Raw genomic sequence first — 23,114 nt, forward strand, 5'->3', positions numbered from 1 at the left:
GTCCGGCATGCAGCGACTAAAACGCGAGCTAGAATGTATAGTCGGCCAGATCATAGTTTTGCATGTTTAAAATTAATCAAAAAAATTAAACCAAAACAGGCAACTGAAATGTGTGTGAAAAGCTTTGTGAGCTATGGAGAGTAAAAAGTAAATCAAGATCACAGGATATTCTGATAAATTTTAATATATATTGGGTTTTTTTATAAAATAATGAAAACATAATTTACATTTTTAAATGTACAGTCATTACAGCCAAAAGAAACGACTGCAGCACGTACCCCTGACACACGCAGCGAGTCCAGACGCAGGCTACAAGCCAGCCAGGAAACAAGGAATCACTTTTGTACACGGATCACGAGTCAAACACAGAAACATCGTACCCTCTCATCCTCACTACTGTCTGCAACAGTGGGAATGTGTTAAAAAATAAATTATCAAAAATATTTAACATCTAAAAAAAAAACAAACAAACCGAGTCATACAATATTACCATTAACCAGAATGCATTACTGATTTGTTCAACAGAGATTTATATAAAAAGAAAGAAACCTTGCCTCTTTGACACAAGCAAACCGAACGACCGATTTAAGAAGTATTTCTGAACCCGACACGGGAGAGTACGACAACTCGGGAGTCTAGAGTCTGAAGAAGCGTGAAAGCAGACGCAGCCTTCTTTCCTCTTTACGGGCTGAAGAGCAAAAGGTTCTCGTGTTCTATCCAGTTCAAGATCAGAATACAAACACTTGATTCTTAAAAGCATTTCATGTGTGAGGAGAATCAATACAGTCGACTACGGGAGCTAATCAGAAAGAAAGAAAGTGTCCTTTGTAACTTTCCCTGCTAATATATTTCACACCCAGATAAATTCATGTAAAAACATTACAATGGTTGTAGAGGTTAAGGCTGAGCTTCCACCGGCTACAGTGCGTCACAGCGCCCCCAGTGGTCGGTTCAGTGTCCTGAACAGCGTTTGAGCAACCTGAGTGAGTCGGCATTAATTCCAGTCAGACCAGGGAAGAGAGGATTTCACCGTCCGTCCAGTTCTAGCATCCGAAGAAGAATACTTTCTGTATGAAAAATAGATATAGTAGACAATATGGTGAAGATAGCTCGCAGTATAAATAGTGTTTGTCGTGCTCGTTTGGGTCATCATGGAGAACTCTCTCTCTCTCTCTCTCTCACACACACACACACACACACACACACACACACACACACACACACACAGGTTCTGATGTGAAGGAGCTTCAGTGTTACTGCTAACAGCTTCTGAGTAACGATAGGAGAAGACGGACGATTTGTGAATTGTGATCTCTCACTTTCAAGACAAAAACTACGTTGATGGCGTTTGGCGGCATAATGAATTGTCACTCCGGGGGGGGGGGCGTCTTCTAACTGGCCGAAGGTGGAAGAGAAGAACAACCGCTTTTTAAAGACTTCAAAGACATCACAACGACGATGAGGTCCGTTCAGGTCTGAGATGACGCTGCTGAAATATAAACGGTACGACGCGGTCGGACCGCCGAGCTTCCTGACATCACTCGCTCGGGCGGGGCCAACGGCCCACCGGTGTAAACGCAGGGGAGACGCCTACGGTGGCCCGAAAGGTCCATTTTATAGTAAACTAGTTTGTTTGTCACACAAACGTCACAGCCGACGGCTATAAAACGCATCTTTGAGTCATCGTATTCACGGTACCGTCGGTTCCACACACACACACACACACACACACACACACACACACACACCTCTTTAGCACAGTATAGACATTGATACATGAGAATTGTACCACACAAGGTAATCTGTAGAGTACCACGTCTGCAGGCCCTCCATTACAACTAGTGCATTGTGGGAGATGCAGTCTTTGCATTTGGCTGATTTGCAGGAACAGTATTAGGCCTCTCCAGGTGATGTAGCGTTCTCTGAAAACAGTCCAGCTTCTCTCTTCTTCGTCCTCTGGCATAGTAGAGTGTGTAAATTACAGGCAGGTACATAAGACATCTTGAATTCAGTTTATAAAAATAAACCGGCTCAGAGAATAGAGAGGGAGGGGCGTCTTTTTTCTTTAGAGCTCTCTACGGGTTTAAGGCGGTCCCTTCGGAAGCCGAATGAGGTGACATCACTGTGATCTCTGCCGCCTCTGTGCGTGCAAGGAATTATGGGTACTGCAAGAGTACCGTGATTGTTCTGTGGGAAGAGCGTCGGGCTGCTCTTCCTGTCTAGGAGTGTGCCTGCTGGTCGCCGTCGCTCTTGTCCAGGTTGGTGAGGATCTTGCTGAACTTGCGCAGCTGCTCGCTGGCCGTCAGGCTCTCCTCCTGCAGACGCTGGTTATTCTCCCTCAGGTCGGCCATCTCTGCCAGCAGAACGACTTTGTCCTTCTTCTCCTGGCGGGGGACGAGACAGTTTGTGAACGAGAGGGAACGTTTACTGTTACTGAAGGAATAGCTTGTCCGTCTGGAAACGCGCTACGAACGCGCGGCGCGAGACGTAGCCGACCGGCGGAGCTGCTGCAGCGGACGGCCCGCCTCAAGGTGAACAACAGGGGAAGAGGAGGAACAAGGGAGGACGAAGTCAACATGAGCTGCGATTTCAGATATCTGTCAACAGCAGTGTGCTAACTAGCGTTAGCGTGAGAGGATGAATGTTCACGTTTGAGGTGCCGATTAGAAATCTATCGAGGCGGATGTGGGCAAAACTCCGAGACACTTCAAATGATTTGCATCCGTCGGTAAAAGGTAAGGATTTATGAAGTGAAGCGATGTCGTCATGGCGGGTTGCCTGGAAACGACTTTATGATTTAGAACCACGGATGAACCATAAACCTGAGCACGGATGTTTGGAAATGAAACAAAGGAAGGACTCTCACTCGCTCCAAGTCGTCGTTCAGCTGCGTCAGCATCACCTCCAGGTGGCGGAGTCGACCGGACAGATCGCTGCTCGCCTCGTCGCTGGAAGACAACGCAGCGCACCGCCGAGTTAGACTTCGGCACATTTTCTGAGGCCGCTCTCTGCATTCATCCGCGTTTGGGACGGCAATGCTACGTTAGCGCCTGCTAACCGCACTGCTTTTGTGAGGCTGACACACACTCGGGTTCAAACCTGTCCTCATTGGTCTGAAGGGAAAAGACGCCGGTAACAAACTGGGACGGTCCAGAACACAGAGTTCTGTAAACGACTGCAACATGGCAGACCGTGAACATTCAGAGCGCGGTCCTAGAGGTCGACGGACCTGCTGAAGGTCGGGGTGGTCCGAGGCGCCTGAGGAGCGTGAAACTGGACTGGACTGATGGTCGGCCTCGCGTCTGGGTCGCCGACCTTTGGCTCCGTCAGCGACACGAGGGAAACGGTTCTTTGTGCTGCAACAGAGACGCGAACTTTATTTAATGAACGCTGCATAGATGATTCCTTTAATGAAAGTCTCCCTGATATGGAACAGCCACGCCTCAGAACAGGAGCAGACAGTGTTCTGGATCAGGTTGGGTCCATTTGGGATTAACCAACAGGAGAGCCCCGATTTGGTGAAACCAGTCAACTCTCACCACCAAGATAATCCAACTGGGATTGTTAAACTGGTGGCTTACATTTAATTAATGATACTTTTTAATGTCTCTTACCAACTTGGATCACGATACATCAAACTCTACGCAGCATCGTCTGAATGAGATTAAATTCTGCTGCGTAAAACGAATAAGAATCTCCCACCGGGCCTGAATGCAACATCCCCACCTTCGTAGGCTTTGGCAGCATCGACCAGGCTGGCCCACTCCAGACCGCAGGCCGTGTCAGGAAGAGGCATCAGTCCGGGTTCGAGCCTCTTCAGGGGGGGCACGTTGTCTCTGGCCTCGGTGAGGGACAGCTCCGAGGCAGACGGAGGCTCTGAGGACGCAGCGGCTGCAGTGAGAACCAGGATCCGAAAGGACGGCGCGTCCACCCGCCTGAAGACGAGACTCACCCGTCTTCTCCTGGACGTGGTTGGAGGACACGCCGTGTCTCCGTGTGGGCAGGGTGGAGGTGAACAGGAGGTCGGCGGGGGTCGTCTGGCTTTCGGGGTTGGCGAAGCCGGCCTCTCTGCGACCGCTGCAGAGCGACTCGTCTGAAAAGGTGCGCTGCAGCGTCCGTCTGGGAGACTGGTGGGAGACGGGGACAGGGACAGGGACAGGGGGTCAAAGCTGCGTCCGTGAAGACCGCTGTGAACGCTTTGGTAGATTAGGCGTCCTCCTCCTCCTCACTGGATCTCTTTGAGGCGTGTCTCCCGGGTTGTCCATGATGATCAGTTTCTTCAGGTCGTCTTCGATCGTGCTTTTATACGTCCTCCGCGGAGAACGCAGGTCTCTCAGGGACGCCCGGAGCCGAGGCTGGCCGAAAACGTTTTTGGAATTCTTATCCACCTGCCTGAAGACAGAAGACATGAGCGAAGCCAAACGAATTCTACACTGGGCTCGAACTGGCCCCCGCATGTCGATGCTCCCGTGACGGTGTCTTAACGGGACGGTTTAAAGTTGCCCACGTACTTCTTGCTGCTGTCGGACGCGTTTGAAAGCGATGGGCTGGCGTCCTCGGCCTGCCAGGTCGGCGGTCTGCTCTTCCCGCGCGAGGCCTTGGCGGCAGAGTTGGACGATGGGGCGGCGCATAACTGAGCGGGAGTGGGCGTTGCCGCGGCGGCTCGGACAAGCCGAGCTTTATCAGCCGTTGGAGTCTTGTAGCCCTGCGGCGTGTAGGCCCTGAGAGGAAGGACGAGGCACGCGGACGCACATCGGCGCATTACAAATCAGGATTTATAAACATACGTCACCCAACCGGGTCGATTCGATGCGAAAGAAGACATTTCTTTAAGTCTGAACATTGTTTAGAAAATTATGCACAACATAAATAACAATTAAATGATAGCTAACAAACAAATCGATTCAAATGCAAGTTTAAATACAGATTATTTTAATCCAGAGTGGGTTAATTGGTTCACAAGGATTAGGCTGCTTCAATCTTCAGAGAAACATCTACATTGTTATACATCTTAATGTACCAAGTAGCTGCTTGCGTTTCTCTAGATTTGTTTAGTACCTCCTTTATTCCATTAAACTGAGCAGCATTCCTCTCAGATTTATGAAGGCGCCTCAACGTTCTCTCTGTTCAGTAAAATGCAACACAAACCGTGGCTAAATCCTCCCTTACTGGACGTTAGCTCCACAAAGGTCGCGCCTCGTCAGTCCACGGGACGCTCACCTGGGTTTGAAAGCATCCATTTTATCAGCGCTGGAGCCAGGAGGGGGGAATGTCCTCGTCCGGTATCCTCTGCTCTGATTGGCTGTGGCCGGGGTGATGGGGGAAGACTCGCGCCTCCTCGCTTCTCCCCCGCCGCCGCTCCGTCCCACAGACAGCTCCTGGACGGCGCTGTAAGCGGGGTAGCAGTTGGACACGTTTCCATGGCGAGAGCTGTTGTAGTGGGCGGAGGCGTCGATGCCGCTGTCGTTGGACCCCCCCTTGTTAAGCTCAGGGTCAGTGCTGGCTGGGTCGCCGAGGCAACCGCCGACGCCTCTCTCCCCTCCAGGCCCCCCGTCGAACCAGCGCTCGTCGCTGTGGCCGCTGGAGGCGTTGCTGGACAGCGTGTTGCTGCTGGAGTGGCTGGAGTACGGCGTCTCGCCCTGTAAGGACAAGCGTCCGACAGTCAGACGCCGGCGTGGACGCCAACCGGGCGAGGCGGGGGGGGGGGAGACGAGGCCCGACCTTCGAGTGTCTGTTTGGAGACTCCTTTCCTGGGACGTCCTGTCTACCCAGTCTCCTCTGACCGCTCCCACTGATCGGTCCCCTTGCTGATACCGGGACGTGCCAGAGAGGTTCTGGACAGGAAACACAGACACAGTCAGAAATTACTACGAGAAGAGGATTAGATACACATAAAACAGCAAAACAATGCTGACAATGATCAGTCTGATTGACACGCGACACAGACTCTCCTCTTTCAACCCAGCAGACGCAGGACGACAGGATTATTTCGTTTTCATGCAGCATTTCTGGCCACTTAAAAAAACGGTAAATTCAATATTTCGCTCAATTTTTTTTATGTTTTTCAAACTGCTGAAGGAAACATTTGGCTCTTTAGTCGCTAAATGTGGAGGCGGCGTCCACCCGGCTGGTCGCTAACCATGTCTGTCCTGTCGATGCCGAACAGGAAGCACGATGTCCGTTTAAAGGCTTTAAAACTACAGCTTCACAGAGCATGTTATGAACGGCACCGTTCACCAGTGAGCATTCACCCGACCCGCTAGTCGACCCGCTAGTCGACCCGCTAGTCGACCCGCTAGTCGACCCGCTAGTCGACCCGCAGCTTGCTGTCGGCGGTCGGCTGTACCTGTCTTGCAGCGTTCCATCGTGCTCTCCTGACTGGTGAAGCCTGACGACGACTCTCCGCTGGAGGTCATGTCCACACTGAGGTGGGGCTCATAGGCCAGCGGGGGGCGCTGTCCAGTTCCGTATCTACACAGACGGGTTGTACGGGGAGGGGCAGCGTTTGATGGACAGACACGTTCATGCTGGTTATCAGTCATATGTGGAATAACTCGAGCTACAAGTTGATTAAACACACAAATGGACTAAAATGAAACAAACGCAAGCCCTAAAAACGTTTGGACTTTCACTACAAGGGTATTTATTTCATCTCCTCGTTCCTGTCCCGATGGCGGCTGAATAAAAGACATTTCTGTGGTTGGCGAGATGCGATCGACCGCGGCACTGTGAGGAAGAGCCGCCCACACAACAGCTCCTTCCTCGGGGACACTGTGTGTTCATACATGTCTAACGGCAGACCTGAACAGATAACACTGAAGCGCAGTTGCTATGAGCAACATCGGACATTCCTTCTCGTGATCCATGACGGCAGCGAAGCGAAGCGAGCACCTGTCTGGCGAGGGTTTGTAGCGCACGAAGGGGCCTGGCGTGATTCCCGGCGGTCCGATGGCGGACAGATTGACCAGGCCTGGGGAGGGCGAGGAGAAGCTGGCTGAGGGGTTTCTGTAGGGGAACAGTCGGTCGCTTCCCGCAGGAGACAGGCTGTAGTGGTTCTCCGGGTAGCTCACCGGCCTGGAGGACACACAGAGGCCGGAGGTCAAGTCACACGAGCACAGAGAGGCGAGGCTCACGAGTAAAACCGTACCAGGAGCAAAGAAAACAGCTTTACTAAGACTGAACATGTCTGTTTAGAGTTCCTTCCACGTATCCCAACCTTCCGCAAAGTTTAGAGGAAAACAGTTTTTGTGTAATAAGGGAAAGTATCACAAAAAACAACATTTTTCAAAGTATGAAAAAGTATTTTTCCAGATCTGCACCAAAATTCATTCGGTTCTTTCTCGAGCACTAAAAATGTGGAAAACTGTGCAGTGATTTTAACATAATCCTGCAAACAACCAGCGAACGTGTAAAAATATACTGCAACCCTTGCCTGATTCAGACACACCTGCTGCAAAAACAGATTATAGTTAGAAGCTGCTAAGGTTTTTTTGGGGTTATTAAAATCCTAAATGAGTCTTGTACAATCTGCTCACGAGTAACGTGAAACCAAACAAAAAGGCATAAAGAAGAAACGTCCGTTGATGGATTCTCACAGAGACAAATGCATTTAGTGCATTCAGAATATAAATCTAGAGAAGAAACAAACTGATGATCTGATGCGACTGAATTAAAGCAGCTCCGACGCACCTCTTGGCGCTGAAGTGCTGGGGCTCCCTGTAAGGAACAGGTATGGCAGCCTTGTGTGAACGGGGCAGTGGGGGGGGAGGGGGACCCATGGGGCCCCAGCGCTGTGTGTTGGGGGCACTGTGTAGCCCCGGAGGAATGGGCGGGCTGTCCCATCGCCACGTCGGGCGGGAGGAGGGCCGGTAACCGGCAGCGAGGGGCTCGGGCTCAGGCTTCTGCTCTATGGTGTTCATCTCATATTCCTCTGTGCAGCCCCTACAGAGACACAGAGGGAGGAAGAGGAGGGTGGTGGTCACCTTGATCAAACACAACCCTCAACTTCAAGGAGCCTCTGGCCGATTCTCCAGCTCTTTTACACATCATGAATATTTCACCCAGCCTCATGCAGGAGGGAAGCGGCCATCAGATATGCACAGGGAATGTATTCAAGACAAACAGAGGAGAACGGAGGAGAGAAAAAGAAAGAGGATGAGGAGGATGGTGGTGGAAGTAGAAAAATGTGTCAATGTGAGGACCTATAGAAGAAGAGTATAGACTAGAAAGAAGGAGTGAGATTAAATAATTAATGACAAAATTAAAGAGGGAAAATACTAGAAAACTACAGGACTGTTCGTTACAAGAAATTTGTATTTTCTGAAAAGTAATCTGCTTTTTCAACTTTGTTCTAAAATATATCGATGAAGATAATACTAAACTAAACTAAATCTATTATTTGGCCCTAAAACCAACAGATATTACTTTAGTGTCATAGAAACTAGACCTAATCGTCTTAAATCATTAACTGAATGTCCATTAAACTGTGTCACAAGTTCACCTAAATAACAGACATTACCATTAACGCAGTTATCATAAACATCTCCTCCTTGCTGGGGGCAGAACACACAAACCCGCGTTCAGCTCATTAGCGCGGCGGTGAAAGCAGAAATCCTGCCGTCAGATTCCCTACGAGCCTCAGTGACGGTAAAGCGCCGGCTGATCGGCGGCTGCGGCGTTCAGCCCGATTAATCCCTCCCTCCTCTGTTAGGAGAACTTCACCTTCAATGTGTGGAGACACACGAGCACGACCTCAAACTGCAGCTTCTCTGTCCAACAGAGGAGAACAACGTCAGCACAGACGCGGTCAGGACACTCCGACCAATCAGCAGAGACCGCCCCGACTCGACAACGTCCACGCAGCTACACCCGCTCCGGTACGAACCTCAGGGAGAGGACGGCCCACGTTTGTTGACATGCGGCGATTCTTGCATCACGCTGGAGGAGGCGGCGGCGGCGGCGGCGGCGGCGGCGGATCTCACAGCGCTCAGTGAAAGACACGACATCACGCCCTTCCTCCCCGGCATCCATCAGCCGAGCCACTACGCTGGAGCGGGAGAGACAACTCTCCCCCCCTCTCTCGCTCTCGCTCTCTCGCTCTCGCTCTATTCCCTCCACCCACCTCTCTCGCTCTCTCTGGTGCTGAAACGCGTCCTCTTTACAAAGCGCACCTCTGCCTCTCCAAATACAAGCACTCAACCCTCTCTCTCTCTCTCTCTCATCTGTTCTTTTCATTCATTCATTTTTTATTAATCACGTCCACTCATTTATTTATTGATTTATTTTTTTGTCCACCCCCCCCCCGCTGCAGATTCCAGGCCTTAATCTCACGCAATCTGCCTGCTTGGCACAAAAATAAGAATCAGACAGAGAGACCGAGAGAGAAAGGAGGAGAGTAGAACACAAGACTGAGCTGCACTTCAGAGAGAAAGAGAATGTGTGTGCGCGCCTGTGTTTGTGTTGTGTGTTCGTGTTGTAATTAAACTGCCTTCAGCAGTAACGGAGTCCGACTGCGGTGCGATCAGTCAGCTGCAATAACTGTATTTAGGAATCCCGGCACACACACACACACACACACACACACACACACGCACACACACACACTGGCTGTTTCTCCACCTCGTAACCGTTCTGCAGCACATCGGCGTCTCCCGTGGCCTTTTCATGTGTAGATGAAAGCTTTTCAAAAGATAACGGCAGACAAAAGAAACATATCGAGGGAGGAGGGGAAACGAGGCGACGGAGAGCCGACCGAGATGTGGAGGAAGGAACGGAGAAGTGCAGATTTGGTTCAGTTGATGTTAAAATAAACGCTTCCCTTTTGCCTCGATACTGAATTTGGGTCCATTTCCTGTGAAACTCCATTCCGGTTCTTTCCTCTCCCCACCCACCCACATGAAGCCCTCTCAGCGTTGGCGTCTGGCCATTGGCTCAGCACGTCTTTGTGCGTTTGAGCGCCGGCGCTCGGCTGCTGCGGCCCCCGAACGGAAGTCGACGTACCTGCGAGGTCCTCCCTCCTCGTACGGCGGAATGATGACCACTTTGACCGTGACCGACGTCCTGAGCAGGTCGATCATCTGCTCGTGAGTTAGGGTCACCGCGGCAACCTTGCAGATCTCCACCAGCCGGCTGCCCTGCCTCAGTCCCGCCTGCCAGGCGAAGCCGTACTCCTCCACCTGAGGAAGCCACAGAAGAAAAACGTTTTCAAGCCGCGCCGCAACATCCGGATCCTTCTGGGACGAAGGCTTCTGTACGGGACGCGCTTCGACGGAGGAGCGTCTGACGGTACCTCAGCCACCGTGCCATCCAGACGTACGTGGAAGCCCAGTTGTCCCAGTCCGTTTCGCCTCAGCGTCATATCGACGGTTTCACAGCCCACGGTCAACGACTGGCACGGAGGGGGAGGAGGAGAGTAGATACGATCACGCGTGTGCGTAAATAGAACTTAAGTACCCGCCAGAAGAAAGCATCACGAATAAACATCCTGCCGTGAAGTCAGGTAAACATCGCGTCTGGAAACGTTATCAAAATGTCTCAAACGCATTTATTTGGCGTTTTTTTTGAGAAGGATTAACACAAACCTCCTTTTCCCAGCATTCATTTCATCAAATCTTCCGTAATCCCCATCCCGCTCCCGATCTGGGACAAGCTGTAGACGCTCACCTTTAACCTCTGCACCACCTCCCTGACGTCCTGAGCGCAGCCCTCCGGGACCCGCACGGCGATGTGGTCTCCTCGGCCGTAGAAGATCTTCAGTGCCAGCCGCTCAGGCGTCCAGCCAATCACGTCCGCGCAGAAACAGTTGAACACCACCTCTTTGGTGGAGCAGTCCGTCAGGAGGGCATATTCAGCGGACAAGCCCAGGGCGCAGGAGAGCTCCGATCCGCCGCCGCTGAAGTCCTGGGCCAGGACTCTCCAGGCCACGGCCCCGGCGGCCCCCAGCTCGGCCCCCTCCCTCGCCTTGGAGCGCTCGCGCTTCTTGGACGCCAGGGAGATGAGGTTGTTGAGCTTGCCGGCTGAGTCCAGCGGCGTGCCGGTGACGTAGTTCTCGGCGAGGTCGCGCAGGTACTCCTGCCGCGTGCGCGTCGCCATGGTGTGGAACTTCTCAGACTTGTGCGCTGCATTTTCAGCATTGATAATTTTGGCTAGGAGAAAGTTACGAAAGGTTTCCGGGTCTCGGAACGTGGCGCCGCTGGGAATGGGCGGGCCGAAGGGAGGCACGTCCTTCATTCTCGTCACAGCGACACTGAAAGAAAAAAGAAAAAAAAAAAGAAGGTGAACCAGGCAGGGCTTGAAGTAACAGAAACATATGCTTGTTCTAGCTAGCGCTGCCTCGTTTACCTGTAACAGGTGCTTTCAGCGCACGGGTTGTGCACACGGACGATAACAAACACGTGCTGGAAGTGAGAGCGAATATTCTGAGGCGTGAAAGGCGACGCTCCCGGCTCCTGAAAGATGATGGTGACAATGTCGTTTCCGATGTGTCTCTTTCTCAAGAGCTGCAAGGGGGGGATGAGGGGGGGACAAAAAGGACAAATGAATAAAATGCCTGGCACTGAGACGAGAGTCCCCAGCCGAGGATAGAGAGAGCCTGACAAGTCGAATCAGAGGACGAGGCACTCGATGCTCCACGCCGAACAACGGCTCTTATTTGTTTTCCAGATCCTGTGTGGGATATTCGTCTGGCTATCGGCGCTTGTGTAGGAGCTCCGCCTGCAGTGAGCCTCTTGGCAAACTTCGCCTCATCCGCATAAAGAAGCGTGAAAGTGTGTGTGTATAGAATATATATTTCTCTCTTCACACAGTGACTGCAGCTAATAAGCTAATGCAGGGATTCTAAAGAATTGTAGAACATGATGAAAACCATTTTTTTCCTAAGATCTATTCTAAATGCAACCAAAGACAGCTGAGGGCTCCTTGTGATTGCTCGTGTTCCTCTCTGCTAGAGGCTTTCATACGCTCTTACTGCAGGTCATTTTAATGTCCTTTGCTGCCCCCTAGAGGTCTGGCTGAGCCTCCAGCCCTTTCGCTGCTGCGGTCTCTCCGCCTCTGGATGGAGTCATTGCACCGTTTATAAAACGGCACTCTCTGATTTAAAAAGCCGTCAGTAATATGAACCGTTCAAACACGCTGCAGATCTTATGAATTAAAATGCTGAAGCCATCACATTTCTTGTTTACTCACCATTTACAAGACATTTAAAGAGTAACTATATTGTTACAGATAAGGCAATAAAAATGTTGATAAAATCACAGGCTTTAATTCACACTTGTGGATGTACGGCTGACCCGCTCCACAGCGTGCACGTTTCTGCAGCGACGCGCTGGCACATCACAAAGTGCACGTGTTCACCTGTGAGCCCCCTCTCACAAAGAGTTATGAAAACTATTAAAAATACCCTCATGCAAAGTCCTAGTTCCCTCACACACACACACACACACACAGTCCATGCTGCAAATATACAGCACCCTGGAGAACGTGTGGGAAGCCGGCTTTATTTAAAGAACTGGGAAAAAAAAAACGAGTGAGAAAATATAGAAACTGCCGGCTGCTGAACCGCACCCAGTTCTGATCCAGTTAAAGGGGCAGGCCGAGGGCGAAAGAAGAAGCCAGCGACAAAGATGGACAGAAAAGCCAAACCACAGAGAATAAACACCATAAAAACATGAGAGAGGGAATAAAACAGGAACGAGACTTCAAATGAAGAGGGTGCCGCAAGTCACGAGTTTCTATTGGTTGAATTCCTGCTGTGGTTTCTGACCTGGAGCGAAGGAGAGAGGCTTTAACTAACAACCCCAGGCAGACTTTTAAAGGCTCTGTGTGAGGGGGGGGGGGGGCTCATGAGCGCTTACCTGCTGGGGGTTGTTGGGCATGTATGGCAGCATGGTGGACACGTGGAACATGACCTCATAGCCTTGGTAGCTGGTGTAAAGGGAGTGGGTGCCTGTAGAGTCAGCTGGGGGGGGTTAAAGATATTTTAATGTCATGACAGACGTCAGGGTTGGGTTGTTAATTACAGAGGAAAGCGATGCCCAAAGAGACATTTTCCAGACAGAAAACAAAACGCCGCCGACTTCGTCCATCAGGGTGAAATAAGGGTTTCTATTTGATCTAAACTGCACTGCTGTATATTCACCAAGTTAACGGCAGGATGACAGAATTAATAGACTCAACACGCAATCGTTCAAATCCTAGTTAACTGACTGTATTTATTCAAAGCACAGGAGATGATAACGGAGTGATAAAACCACAGAGCTCACACAATCTGCCGTTTCCAACCTCAGACTGCTGCGGCCTTTAAATCCAGGACATGCGCCGCGGTCAGAGGGCCGAGAAAGAGCGAACTAATCAGGTTGCCATCTTGAATTTTAACTAGAAATGAATCATTTACCGAGCGCAGCGCACCTCTCTCTCTCTGAAGGAGGCTACTCGCGAACACACTCACTCTTTGTGTCGAGCTGCGCGGCATATTTGGTGAATCCTTTGAGAAGCACCTGCTCCCCGAGCAGCTCCAGGAAGGCGGCGAAGGCGGAGGACGCCTCCTCGTTGTTGTACATCTCCTCCTCCGTGCTCTGACCCGCGCGGCACAGCAGAACGCCCACCTTGTGCTTCTGACTCAGCTACGAGGCAGCGGAGAGACATTGATGTTAGCGCCACATTCAACCCGGCGGCTTGGTACACGCCGTCCAAATACGCCGCGCCCCGCTTCCCTCGACTCTCACTGCCCTCCAGTCTCGTCCTGTAACCCGACACAGGCGTTATACACAGAATCTGAACAAACCATACGTCACCGTGTTCCCGCATCCGCATATACGCCGACTTCACTGCACCGTACGAACCCGAGGAAAGTTCTATGGAGATGGCGTTCGCCGCCGGGATCGACTGCTTCTCGGTTTTTTTAATTCCACAAGTCGAGAAATAAATGGCAAACGCACACAAAGTGGCAGGACGTACCCCTTGTTCGTCCAGCTTGAGGAGCTGCTCAGTCACTTTGGGTGTGCTAACCGCGAGTCTCAAGCACGAGACGTTGAGCTCCGGGACGACCTGCTCCAGTACCTCCTTGAGCGGCAGCCCCCGCACCGTGCCGTGCCTCCCCGTGGACGCCACCGCATCCTCTAAAACGGAGCCGCGCTGGGTCACGAGCTAAGAGTGGGACAGGAAAACCAAGTTACGAGAGGAGGAGGTTTAGCATCAGCGTTTAGAGAGTGTGAATATTTAAAATCGCACAGAAATTAAAAAAAGCTGTGAAAAAAGATTTCATTGAAATTAAAAAAAACTTTATGTACAAAATGTCTATTTCTACCTGATAACAGTCTTTCATTCATCTCCTTCCTCCTAATTTTAACGTGATTGAAGTTCTTTCCTTTACTGACTGTGTTGTGCTGAATGGTGTTCTATCACATATTGTACATACTGTTCTAAATCCAGAGAGAGAGAGAGAGCGAGAGCGAGAGAGAGTCCTTGGTGTTCATGATTTTCGTTGAATTGTATCATGAATTGACATTCTGCTCAGGATTGTGCTGATCCCTGGCAGGAGGAAATTGACCTACTTTAAAACTGGGAACATAATAACGTCAGACACACACACACACACACACACACACACACACACACACACACACACATGAAGCTTCATTAAAAATGAATGGCAGACTGGATCTGACAGACGGCGTACAGACAGTGACCTCAGAGATCGGAGTGTGTGCTGAAGTGAAATGAAACCGGACTTATGTGACACGACTGAAGTTACAGAGCCGCCGTTTCAGCTCCTCGGCATCTGCCTCCCACTGGAGTGAGTCAATGTGTGTGTGTGTGTGTGTGTGTGTGTGTGTGTAGGGGGGGGGGGCTGTGTGTGTTACTGTGTGATCAACTGAGAAAAAGGAAGTCTGTCCACCTTGCAGCATGAGCACTGCTGCAGAGAATTAAATGACAGATTTTATGGGGGTACATATTTGAGATGCAGCTGTGGCGTGAGTGTGAGAAAATAAAGTCAGCAATAAATGGCGGGTTTTTTCTTCTCCTTTCCCCCCCCGTGTGGGAACCGTCGGGCCGGGTGTGCTGTTTGTGTCTTTTAGCTGAGCTCTGTGTACCCGGTGGTGGAGAAGCACTATTGTTATACCAGCGCTAAGGTGATGTGTCCAGGCAGCCATGTAATCCAGTTTAAAACGACAGTGGCACAGACCGAGGCACGAGTAATAGAATACAATAATCCACTCATGACTAACTCTGCTACATATTTATCTGCAAATTACTTTCCTAATAATCGATTGATGATTTTGCCTAAAAAGCAATCGCAGCTTGTTTCGTGCACCTGCGGAGGACCTCGTCATTGTGACTGCCAGCCTCTCGTTTCACACTTGATGTCTTTTTTTTGAGCCGTCAGTGTGAACGTGGTCGGCCGTACTCCCCCCTGACAAAAGGCCAAACACTCTGGCTGGGGGAGCCCGTGTTCGGGTTGGCTTTGGCAGGTGGAATTTCTCCACTGGTAGAAAAGCACAGAAGGGAAGGAAAGGAAGGAAGGATAAATTCACAGGCAGGGCTACAGCTAGAGGGCCGGGTGCAACGAGAGGAGGCGAGGACGCACACTCAGTGACTCATCGCTGTGTCATTGCTCAGAAAGCCACACACAAACACACACAAACACACACACATCTACTCATACCTCTCTCGTTCTAACGATAAGGCGATACTGGTACTGGTCTTTCAGGTCTTTGGTGTCTTCCAGTTTCTCCCTGCGGATGCTAATAGCCATGGCACCCAGCTTATCATCTGTCCCGAAGTAGTTGGAGTGCTCTGGTGAAGGACACGGAGACAGCAGGGATGAGGTTTGTGTCGTTAAAAAAAATACATAATAATCAAGTTGAAAGGTACTAATTGCCATTCTAATGAGTGATTAATTATTGGGAAGGAAAGATTCACTGGATTTATTGTAAAATGGGCTGTAAAACCGCTGCGCTGAATAGAGTTTCACCGTTTGGCTTCAGTAAACTTTCAGGCACATTGTGTTTTAGATAAAAACATTGCATCACACGCTTTTCATAGATTGAACAGGAAAATCCTACTGATCAGATTTTAATGAAAAGAATTTAAACACCGCGAAAAGCTTCACTTCTTCCAGCTTCAGATGTTTGCTGATTTGACTTTATATATATATATATTCTACAATAATTATTGAATATTTCTAAACTTTGGAGGAGTGGTATATCATCTGTAATCTAGGATGATTAAACAAAACGTCCAGAAATTATTATTGTTTACAGCTTCCTCTTTTTGATTTTCTTCAACGGATTAAACCATTTTGAATTAATCCCATAAATAGTTTGGACAGAAAAATTCTAAATATCGCTGACAAGGGATAAAGATAAGACCTATTAGGTGTCGGAGGTGGAGAGGGCTGAGAAGATACCCGGGACAACGTGTAGTCAAGACAACCAAGACATTATCTACTGATCAATACGCTCTTAATTACAAATCAATTTAGCTAACAAGCCCCGTGATCCAGGACGACGTGCGCGTTAGCGGACTCAGGCCTGCCAAGTTTCCACGACGTGTCCTGTGGTAAGACGGCAGCGTTTTACTGAGGCTTTATGATGTGCCCACGAGGAAAAACACACGCACACGCACACGCACACACACACACACACACACACACACACACACACACACACGCTTTCTGGAGAGAAGTTAAGCTGCAACCGAGTCATCAGATGAACATATTTCTGGAACGATAACCTTTATCTGTGCGGCTGCAGGCCTGCCTGCTCACACATGCATGCACACACGCACACACGCACACACACACACACACACACACGTGATCCTAACAGAATCTGTCACTAATTAGGGTGAACCCAGATGACGCCCGCCGAGGGAACTTTCCTCCTGCAGTGCCCGTAACAGAGCTGATAAGAAATGGGCACCGACTGGAAAATATCAGAACAATCCCCTCTGAAGTTAGGAGTTACCTCCACTATAAAAAACAAACAAACAAACAGACGTAAACAGGTCTGGACCGTGATAACTGCCGCTACGCTAACTGGCTGTTGAGGTCGTGTAAAAAAAGTAGATAATGTGTCGTCAGCGGGGGGGCTCTATTTTACCACCGAATTTCATCCAGCATTGAGTTCAGTAAAAAAAATATTGAATTTTAACCAGGAACACCCTATTACACCCCATTTATAAGTAGCAAACAGAAGAACACTCTTTTAAACCTTTTTATGTTACAGTTTCTGATGCAAAGAACGCGACGTGAACATTTCACGTGAAAAAATGATGCTTGTGGACCCACTTCTGGGTTCCTCCAGATCACACCGACTGTAACTCAGTGTCTTCCTGTTTCCTGTAGAGGACTACAGGCCTGGAGCTGCTCCAAATGTTGGGCGAGAAGAGACGCTGTGTACTAGAATTACACCAACTTCCTGTTTCATGGCGAAGAATAAACATTCCCAGGTTTGCCAGAGCCACGACGACAAATACAGAATCCTCACTTGAGCAGATAATCATCATTGCAATTAGCATTAGCATTTTGAAGCTAAATCCACCTGGATCTGGCTGTGACGTGTCTCGGGTTTACCTTTCCCGTGGAAGTAGTCCCTGTAGTACCTGGCTCCCAGGTCCACGTGCTCGATGCTGCACAGTTTCAGTCTCTCCAGCCTCGTGACCTGCTGGTCGATCGCCACCTCCAGCACGGAGACGCTGGCGTTGCTCTTCCGCAGCCAACCCCTTCGTCCTCCGTCTCCCCGCTCCGCCGATGAAGAGCTGATGAAGCTGATGTTTCGCTCCCCGTGGCCTCCGGTCTCATTGAGGAAGTGGGGGCAGCAGAGGAGCAGTGGGGGCCCGGGGGGTCCATCCAGAGGGTCCATCGTGCCCAGCGAGGGCGCGGCGGAGCCAGGGTCGAGGTTCAGCGTCAGGTCTTCTATGCTGGAGTAGACCGGCTCGTTCTCGCGTGGCGCCGAGGCTCTGGACATGGAGCGGGACGCGGAAGCAGCCGACGCACCGGTGGCGGTGTTCCTCCGCTGGGCGGCGAAGCCTTGCTGAGCCGCTGCCTCGTGGAGGTCAAACAGGACGCTCTGAGCATCAAAGTGGACGAAGCTCTTGGGGCACACCCATGGTTTATAAGAGGCATCCCCTGCACCTCGTCCTCCCCCGTCCTCACTCGTCTCTCCTTTCCCTCCATCCAGTTCACCTCGACTCGAGCTCCTAAGTTTCCGGAACAGAGAGGAGGTGCCCAGTGAAGATTCCGTTCCTCCACTTTTCTTCCTCACCCTTTCAGCTCCGTCCTTCCTCCCCGTCCCCCGGTCATCGCCCCCCGCGGGACCGGGCGACGGCGCAGAGGGGAGGGGTTCGTTTGGTGGCGAGTTTGGCGAGCGCAGAAGCTCCCCGAGCCGAACGGGTGCCGAGCTGCGCTGGTCGGGCCTCTCTTGGTGGAACTGGCTGAGCATGTCGAAGAAGCTCTGCTCGGGAATTCCCTGGATGTCAATGGAGGAGGTGCTGCCGTATTCTCTGAACAGGCTCCCCACGCCGACGCCTCCACGGGTCTCCACCTTGATGACAAAGGGAAGAGATCCTTCAATTTGACACGCGAGGACGTGTGCGTGGAGGCGGAACTAGTTCGATCATGATATTCTTTAGTGGGAAATAAAACGAAAACAAGATTTGATCATTTTTTGATGCCAACGCTGCTAAAAGACGATATTTATTTTCTGGATCCCCCCGCTATGTGTGACGGTAGGTTGAAGCCTCACCTCATTTTCGTCCTGTTCACTCAGAGTCACCTCACTGTTGGAGCGTTGCCTCAGTGGGGGAAACACTCTGAGGCTTATGGGTGAACCTCGTTCACCGCCAAAACCTCCTGCTCGGAATTCGACATCTTTTGATCGCCGACGAGGCAACCTGGCGATTCCTCCCCGCACCAACCCGACGTCGGACGACAAGACCGACGAGGAAACGGAGGCGGAGCAGTCGTCTCCGTGGCGCCTGCTGCCGATTAGTCCATTTTCAAGTAGCGACTCCCTGGATTGCACTCGCCGCGGGGGCCATTCGGCGATCCGTGCCCGGACACCCATTTTGGGCACAGACGTACGAGGTTGGATGGTCGGGTCCGTCGGACCAGGAGCAGGGTGGCCATTAGAGGTGTGGTGAAACGGAATGTGCTGGGGCAGCCCCCCTCCTCCTCCTCCCCCACCCTCCAGGAGGTCCGCGGAGGTGCAAGTGACCCCTCTGTCTCTATAGCTGTTCATGGCGCCCCTGGCGAGCTCAGGGCGAGGAGACAGGCCGCTGGCATCCCATGTCAGAAGGGGCGCTTGGAAAGAGGGAGAGGAAGGGCCCCACACACACTCTGCTGACGGTGCAATGGCCTCCAGCTCCTAAAAACATCGCTTTTAACTGGCCGGGTTGGAGAGCCGTCACGGGTTCAAGGAGGTCAGGATCGGCCCGCTCCTTCTTGGACCATTTACACGCGGAACGGGATCTGAAAGGAAATGAAACGCAAATCAGCTACAAACAGCCAGCTCAGAAAATCTACAACCAAACACAAAGGATCGAAAATACTTCTTACATTCTTGTGATTTTTTTTTTTTTTTTTTTTTTAAATCGCAGAGATTGACTCAAAATGTTCCTAAATGATTAAAAAAAAAAGAAATTCAGAAAGAAGCGAGCAGCTCAGCGGAACGACAATGTAAGAGAGAGAGAGACAGAGATAAGACAGGGGGAGAGAGAGAGAGGGTAAGGCGAGGGGATATGACAGAGGATTTCTCCTATTGGGGCTAATCTACAGGAGGCTAAGGGATATTATCATCCCTCACCACGTGCACTCCAGTGCATGTGTGAACACAACACTACCTGCGCCATGCAGCCTCCGGCAGCGCCGCAGATTAAAACCACCGAAACGCTTCAGACCGTTTCATCAGACGAGAGACGAAAACAGATCCAAAAAGAGGGAAAGCAGAGCAGCGGGACAATTTCAACACTTCACTCCGGTGCTCCTGTTTGAAATAAATGAAGCTTACGGTGGAGTAAAAGCAGTGGCTCATTTCGTCATAAGCCGAGAACCTAGAATCTACTCTATTCCACTCTGAGTGAAACCAGTATCAAACTAGCACAACTTTAAGGCAGGCGAACGGATGGAAAAAGAGGCCGAAACTGACTCTGCAGCTGGCGAGGCGAGGGGAAGTCGAGAACACCCGAGGAGCAGCGCATTACTCAGAGAACCACATGTGACGTTCTGCAGGATGAATCAAGTCTTTCAAATCCAGCAGCCTTGTAAAAATGTGTTTTTAATCATCTCTTGTGCCTCCTGAGGACTAAGGAAAGGTTTTTAGGTTTTTTAAAGGAGTCTTCAGGGCACATTTATAGGAAATACTACTGTGAGGGCATTTATGTATTAACCCTACCACTACTAGTACTACTACTACTACTACCATATCAGCTTCTGACTTCCTGTTTGCTGTTCTAAAAAGTGTGAGTGCAAAGTTCCCAGAAGTCAGAATCGGTTCTGGAGCTTTTCATTTGCCGCCTGCATTCCCATGGCCGGTAGAAACACTGAATGGATGGCTGTGGCACGCCTTAACCAATCAATGGCCCCTCGACTCACTAACAGTTAGCGCTGCCGCTATGCTAAATGACATCATTACTGTGCAAATACAATAAAAACAGGGTTCCCTAGAACTACATTCTTAGAGCCATGTGCCCAGAAAACACGTCACGGTCTGTCCTCTGAATGCCGTGCTTCAGATTCATCGGCCATGAATTCCCATTGTTGTGTGAAGACAGTGGTCTGTGTTTGGTTTATGATACACAGAGCTTTAAACGAGTCCTCGCTGATCGCATTACACAATCGCTCATACATGCACGTGGGCACCGAGTCACTGCCGTCACACAGCCACGCAGCTCTATCACGTCTTTGTTTTTTGAGAAATGGAAGGCATTTCCTGGCCAAAGACTCGCACTCTGATTGTGCTTCCTAACAAAGTCTCTCCTCATACGCAGGGCTGTCTCTGATCCAGGCCTGATCGCAGATTATCTGGCCCAGCTGCAGGGGCTGCAATAAAAACCTGACTATGCTTCATAAGATGTGGACACAGGACAGATATGAAACAACTGAAGTTTAACATGTGAAGATAGTCTGCAAAGGAAATGTACCAGCATGTGCAAAATTCAAAAAGAAAAACCATTTGATGATGTGAAAATATTAAATATGAGCATTATCTCTATCTAGCTCTATCTCATGTGTGCCCCGCGTCTCGCTGCCCGTAGAGCCGCTACGACTTGCTCTGCGCGTTGCAGACTTGGCCCGGGCACCACAAACATGTGCCAAAGTTGGTAATTACTCAGTCTAAATGGTAGTTACAACAGATTTAGGAGAGGAGTGGAGCTTCCACTTTGTGTGCTCCGTGTGGAGGAGAGGAGGCCGATACAAGCTGGTACGTCCAATCCGGCGTTGGCGTGGAAACGCAGCTGAGAGCTCGTCCCTGACGCACACAGATCAGAGGAACTCCTCAAACATGGAACAGCAGCAGCAGTCACTGAAAGTGGGTAAATTAGGCAAACTGAGCCCGAGCATGAGCGAGATTATGGGCTAGTTACGGGAACAGATGGCGGAACATATGAGTGGCAGCGGGGCGCAGAGCACAACACTGTAATGCAACACAGTACAGCGCTGGCAGGGACGGCGTTCATGCCCCCACAGACCGGCCAGCAGAGGCCATCTGACCGCGTTGGCCCTGCACGAAACTCATTCAGAGAATGTGACTTTTCTACCTTTTAACACAACATGACCTGACGTTTTCAGCCGGTATCAGGTAGTCCCGCTCGGCGGTAGCAACAAAGCTTCATACGTGTGTCACAGAGCAGCTGTTATCAGCTCCACGTTCAGCAAGTCTTCCACAATGACAGGCGTCGATTGTTTGGGTCTGAACAGAAACGCCTCAGGCTGTCTGTCTGCATATGTACGGTAAACACGTCCACACACACACACACACACACACACACACACACACACACAAAACACCATGTCATACAGGCCTTAAAACATTTTCTCTCTATAAGAACAGATATGACTGATGTTTTTTTCTGTTATCTTTTTGTGTGTGCGTTGGGGGGGGGGGTCTCATGGATCTCTTAATCGTCAATATTTCTTTTTCTGATATTTTCTTAAAGGTTTAAGTAGATATACACAAGTGCTCTGTAGTAGAAAACCCAATAAACAAAGTAAAAAGAAGAAGCTGTATTCATTTATCCGTCTGCACGTGAATGTTTGCAGAAACAAAGGCTATGCAATGCGACTGCGTCTCCACTTTACTGAGCATGGAGGAGGAGGAGGTGAGGCTAAGTGAAAGACGGCATACAGTCTGACGGGGGGGGGGGGGGGGGGTCTCCGTAGACATAATATCCTGAGGGGGATACCCATTACTGTCTCACAAATACAGTGTAGATCGATACCGATCAATCAGGGCCCACTTATCCTGCCACGGCAAACATATCAGCGCAGTCCTGAGGACAGGGGGCGAGCAGCGGCGCCCGGGGGTCCGTGCTTGTGTGAGTATCTATTTTCCCATTCACAAAGTGTCGGCCTTTAAAACCATCAGCAGCATCAGCACGGATTTAAGACTCAAGCTTAAACCCCGTGGCCTGAAAAAGAAAATGCAGCCGTGAGTTAGAGCCGCGTGAAGCCAGAACTACAGATTCCATCGGTGTCGGCAGCCCGATCCTTCAGAGTCGTATCGCTCAAATCAAACGAAACGGTTTCTATTTATTTACTACCCAAAGCCAGGTCTTTTGGGGGCTGACATAATATCCAGCTAGACCCTGGTCCATGCAGTGGAAACAGAGAGCCTGCGGTGAGAATGTGGTTAAGGTTGGTAAGCCACACACACACACACACACACACACACACACACACACACTACTACAAGGCTGCAACCTCACAAACTGAAAAAGGGTCAAATCACTACCACAGGCTCAGTTCTAAATATGTGGGGCGGCTCTCCTGAAGTACCTGCGTCTGAGAGTAAAATCTGCAATGGTCCGTTCAACCATCTTCCTGTGTTGAAAGGGCGTTTTTGTGACGAGTAATGGATATAGCAGTGTGAACAACTGGCCTACTGGGTTTAATTATT

At 50.3% G+C, this 23,114-nt stretch overlaps 1 protein-coding gene across 1 annotated transcript; it reads right to left on the reverse strand.

Moving 5' to 3' along the window:
* Window positions 1-168: 168 nt before the first annotated feature.
* sipa1l3 (signal-induced proliferation-associated 1 like 3) lies at window positions 169-19,238 on the reverse strand. The gene is made up of 24 exons (XM_068745124.1): window positions 18,744-19,238; window positions 17,573-18,542; window positions 15,662-15,792; window positions 13,954-14,142; window positions 13,445-13,619; window positions 12,852-12,955; window positions 11,341-11,498; window positions 10,663-11,245; window positions 10,289-10,387; window positions 10,000-10,175; window positions 7,690-7,941; window positions 7,448-7,450; window positions 6,892-7,074; window positions 6,347-6,471; window positions 5,722-5,834; window positions 5,221-5,639; window positions 4,512-4,721; window positions 4,230-4,392; window positions 3,953-4,127; window positions 3,727-3,876; window positions 3,230-3,356; window positions 2,867-2,948; window positions 2,178-2,384; window positions 169-1,067 (listed from the first exon to the last, which is right to left on the reverse strand). The coding sequence occupies exons 1-23, from the start codon at window positions 19,236-19,238 to the stop codon at window positions 2,220-2,222; spliced, it is 5,247 nt and encodes a 1,748-aa protein (XP_068601225.1). The 3' UTR covers window positions 169-1,067; window positions 2,178-2,219.
* Window positions 19,239-23,114: the final 3,876 nt, after the last annotated feature.

The sequence above is a fragment of the Brachionichthys hirsutus genome, chromosome 11 (assembly GCF_040956055.1).
Source record: "Brachionichthys hirsutus isolate HB-005 chromosome 11, CSIRO-AGI_Bhir_v1, whole genome shotgun sequence".
NCBI classification, from domain to species: Eukaryota; Metazoa; Chordata; class Actinopteri; order Lophiiformes; family Brachionichthyidae; genus Brachionichthys; species Brachionichthys hirsutus.

What these genes read in the sequence shown, in the direction of transcription:
- sipa1l3 (XM_068745124.1), bottom strand. Translation starts at nt 19,238, where the DNA reads ATGAACAGCTATAGAGACAGAGGGGTCACTTGCACCTCCGCGGACCTC. An exon ending in GGACTACTTCCACGGGAAAG is followed by an intron (nt 15,793 to 17,572) that starts GTAAACCCGAGA and finishes GTCCTTCACCAG; the next exon opens with AGCACTCCAACTACTTCGGG. An exon ending in TTATCGTTAGAACGAGAGAG is followed by an intron (nt 14,143 to 15,661) that starts GTATGAGTAGAT and finishes TCCCACTCTTAG; the next exon opens with CTCGTGACCCAGCGCGGCTC.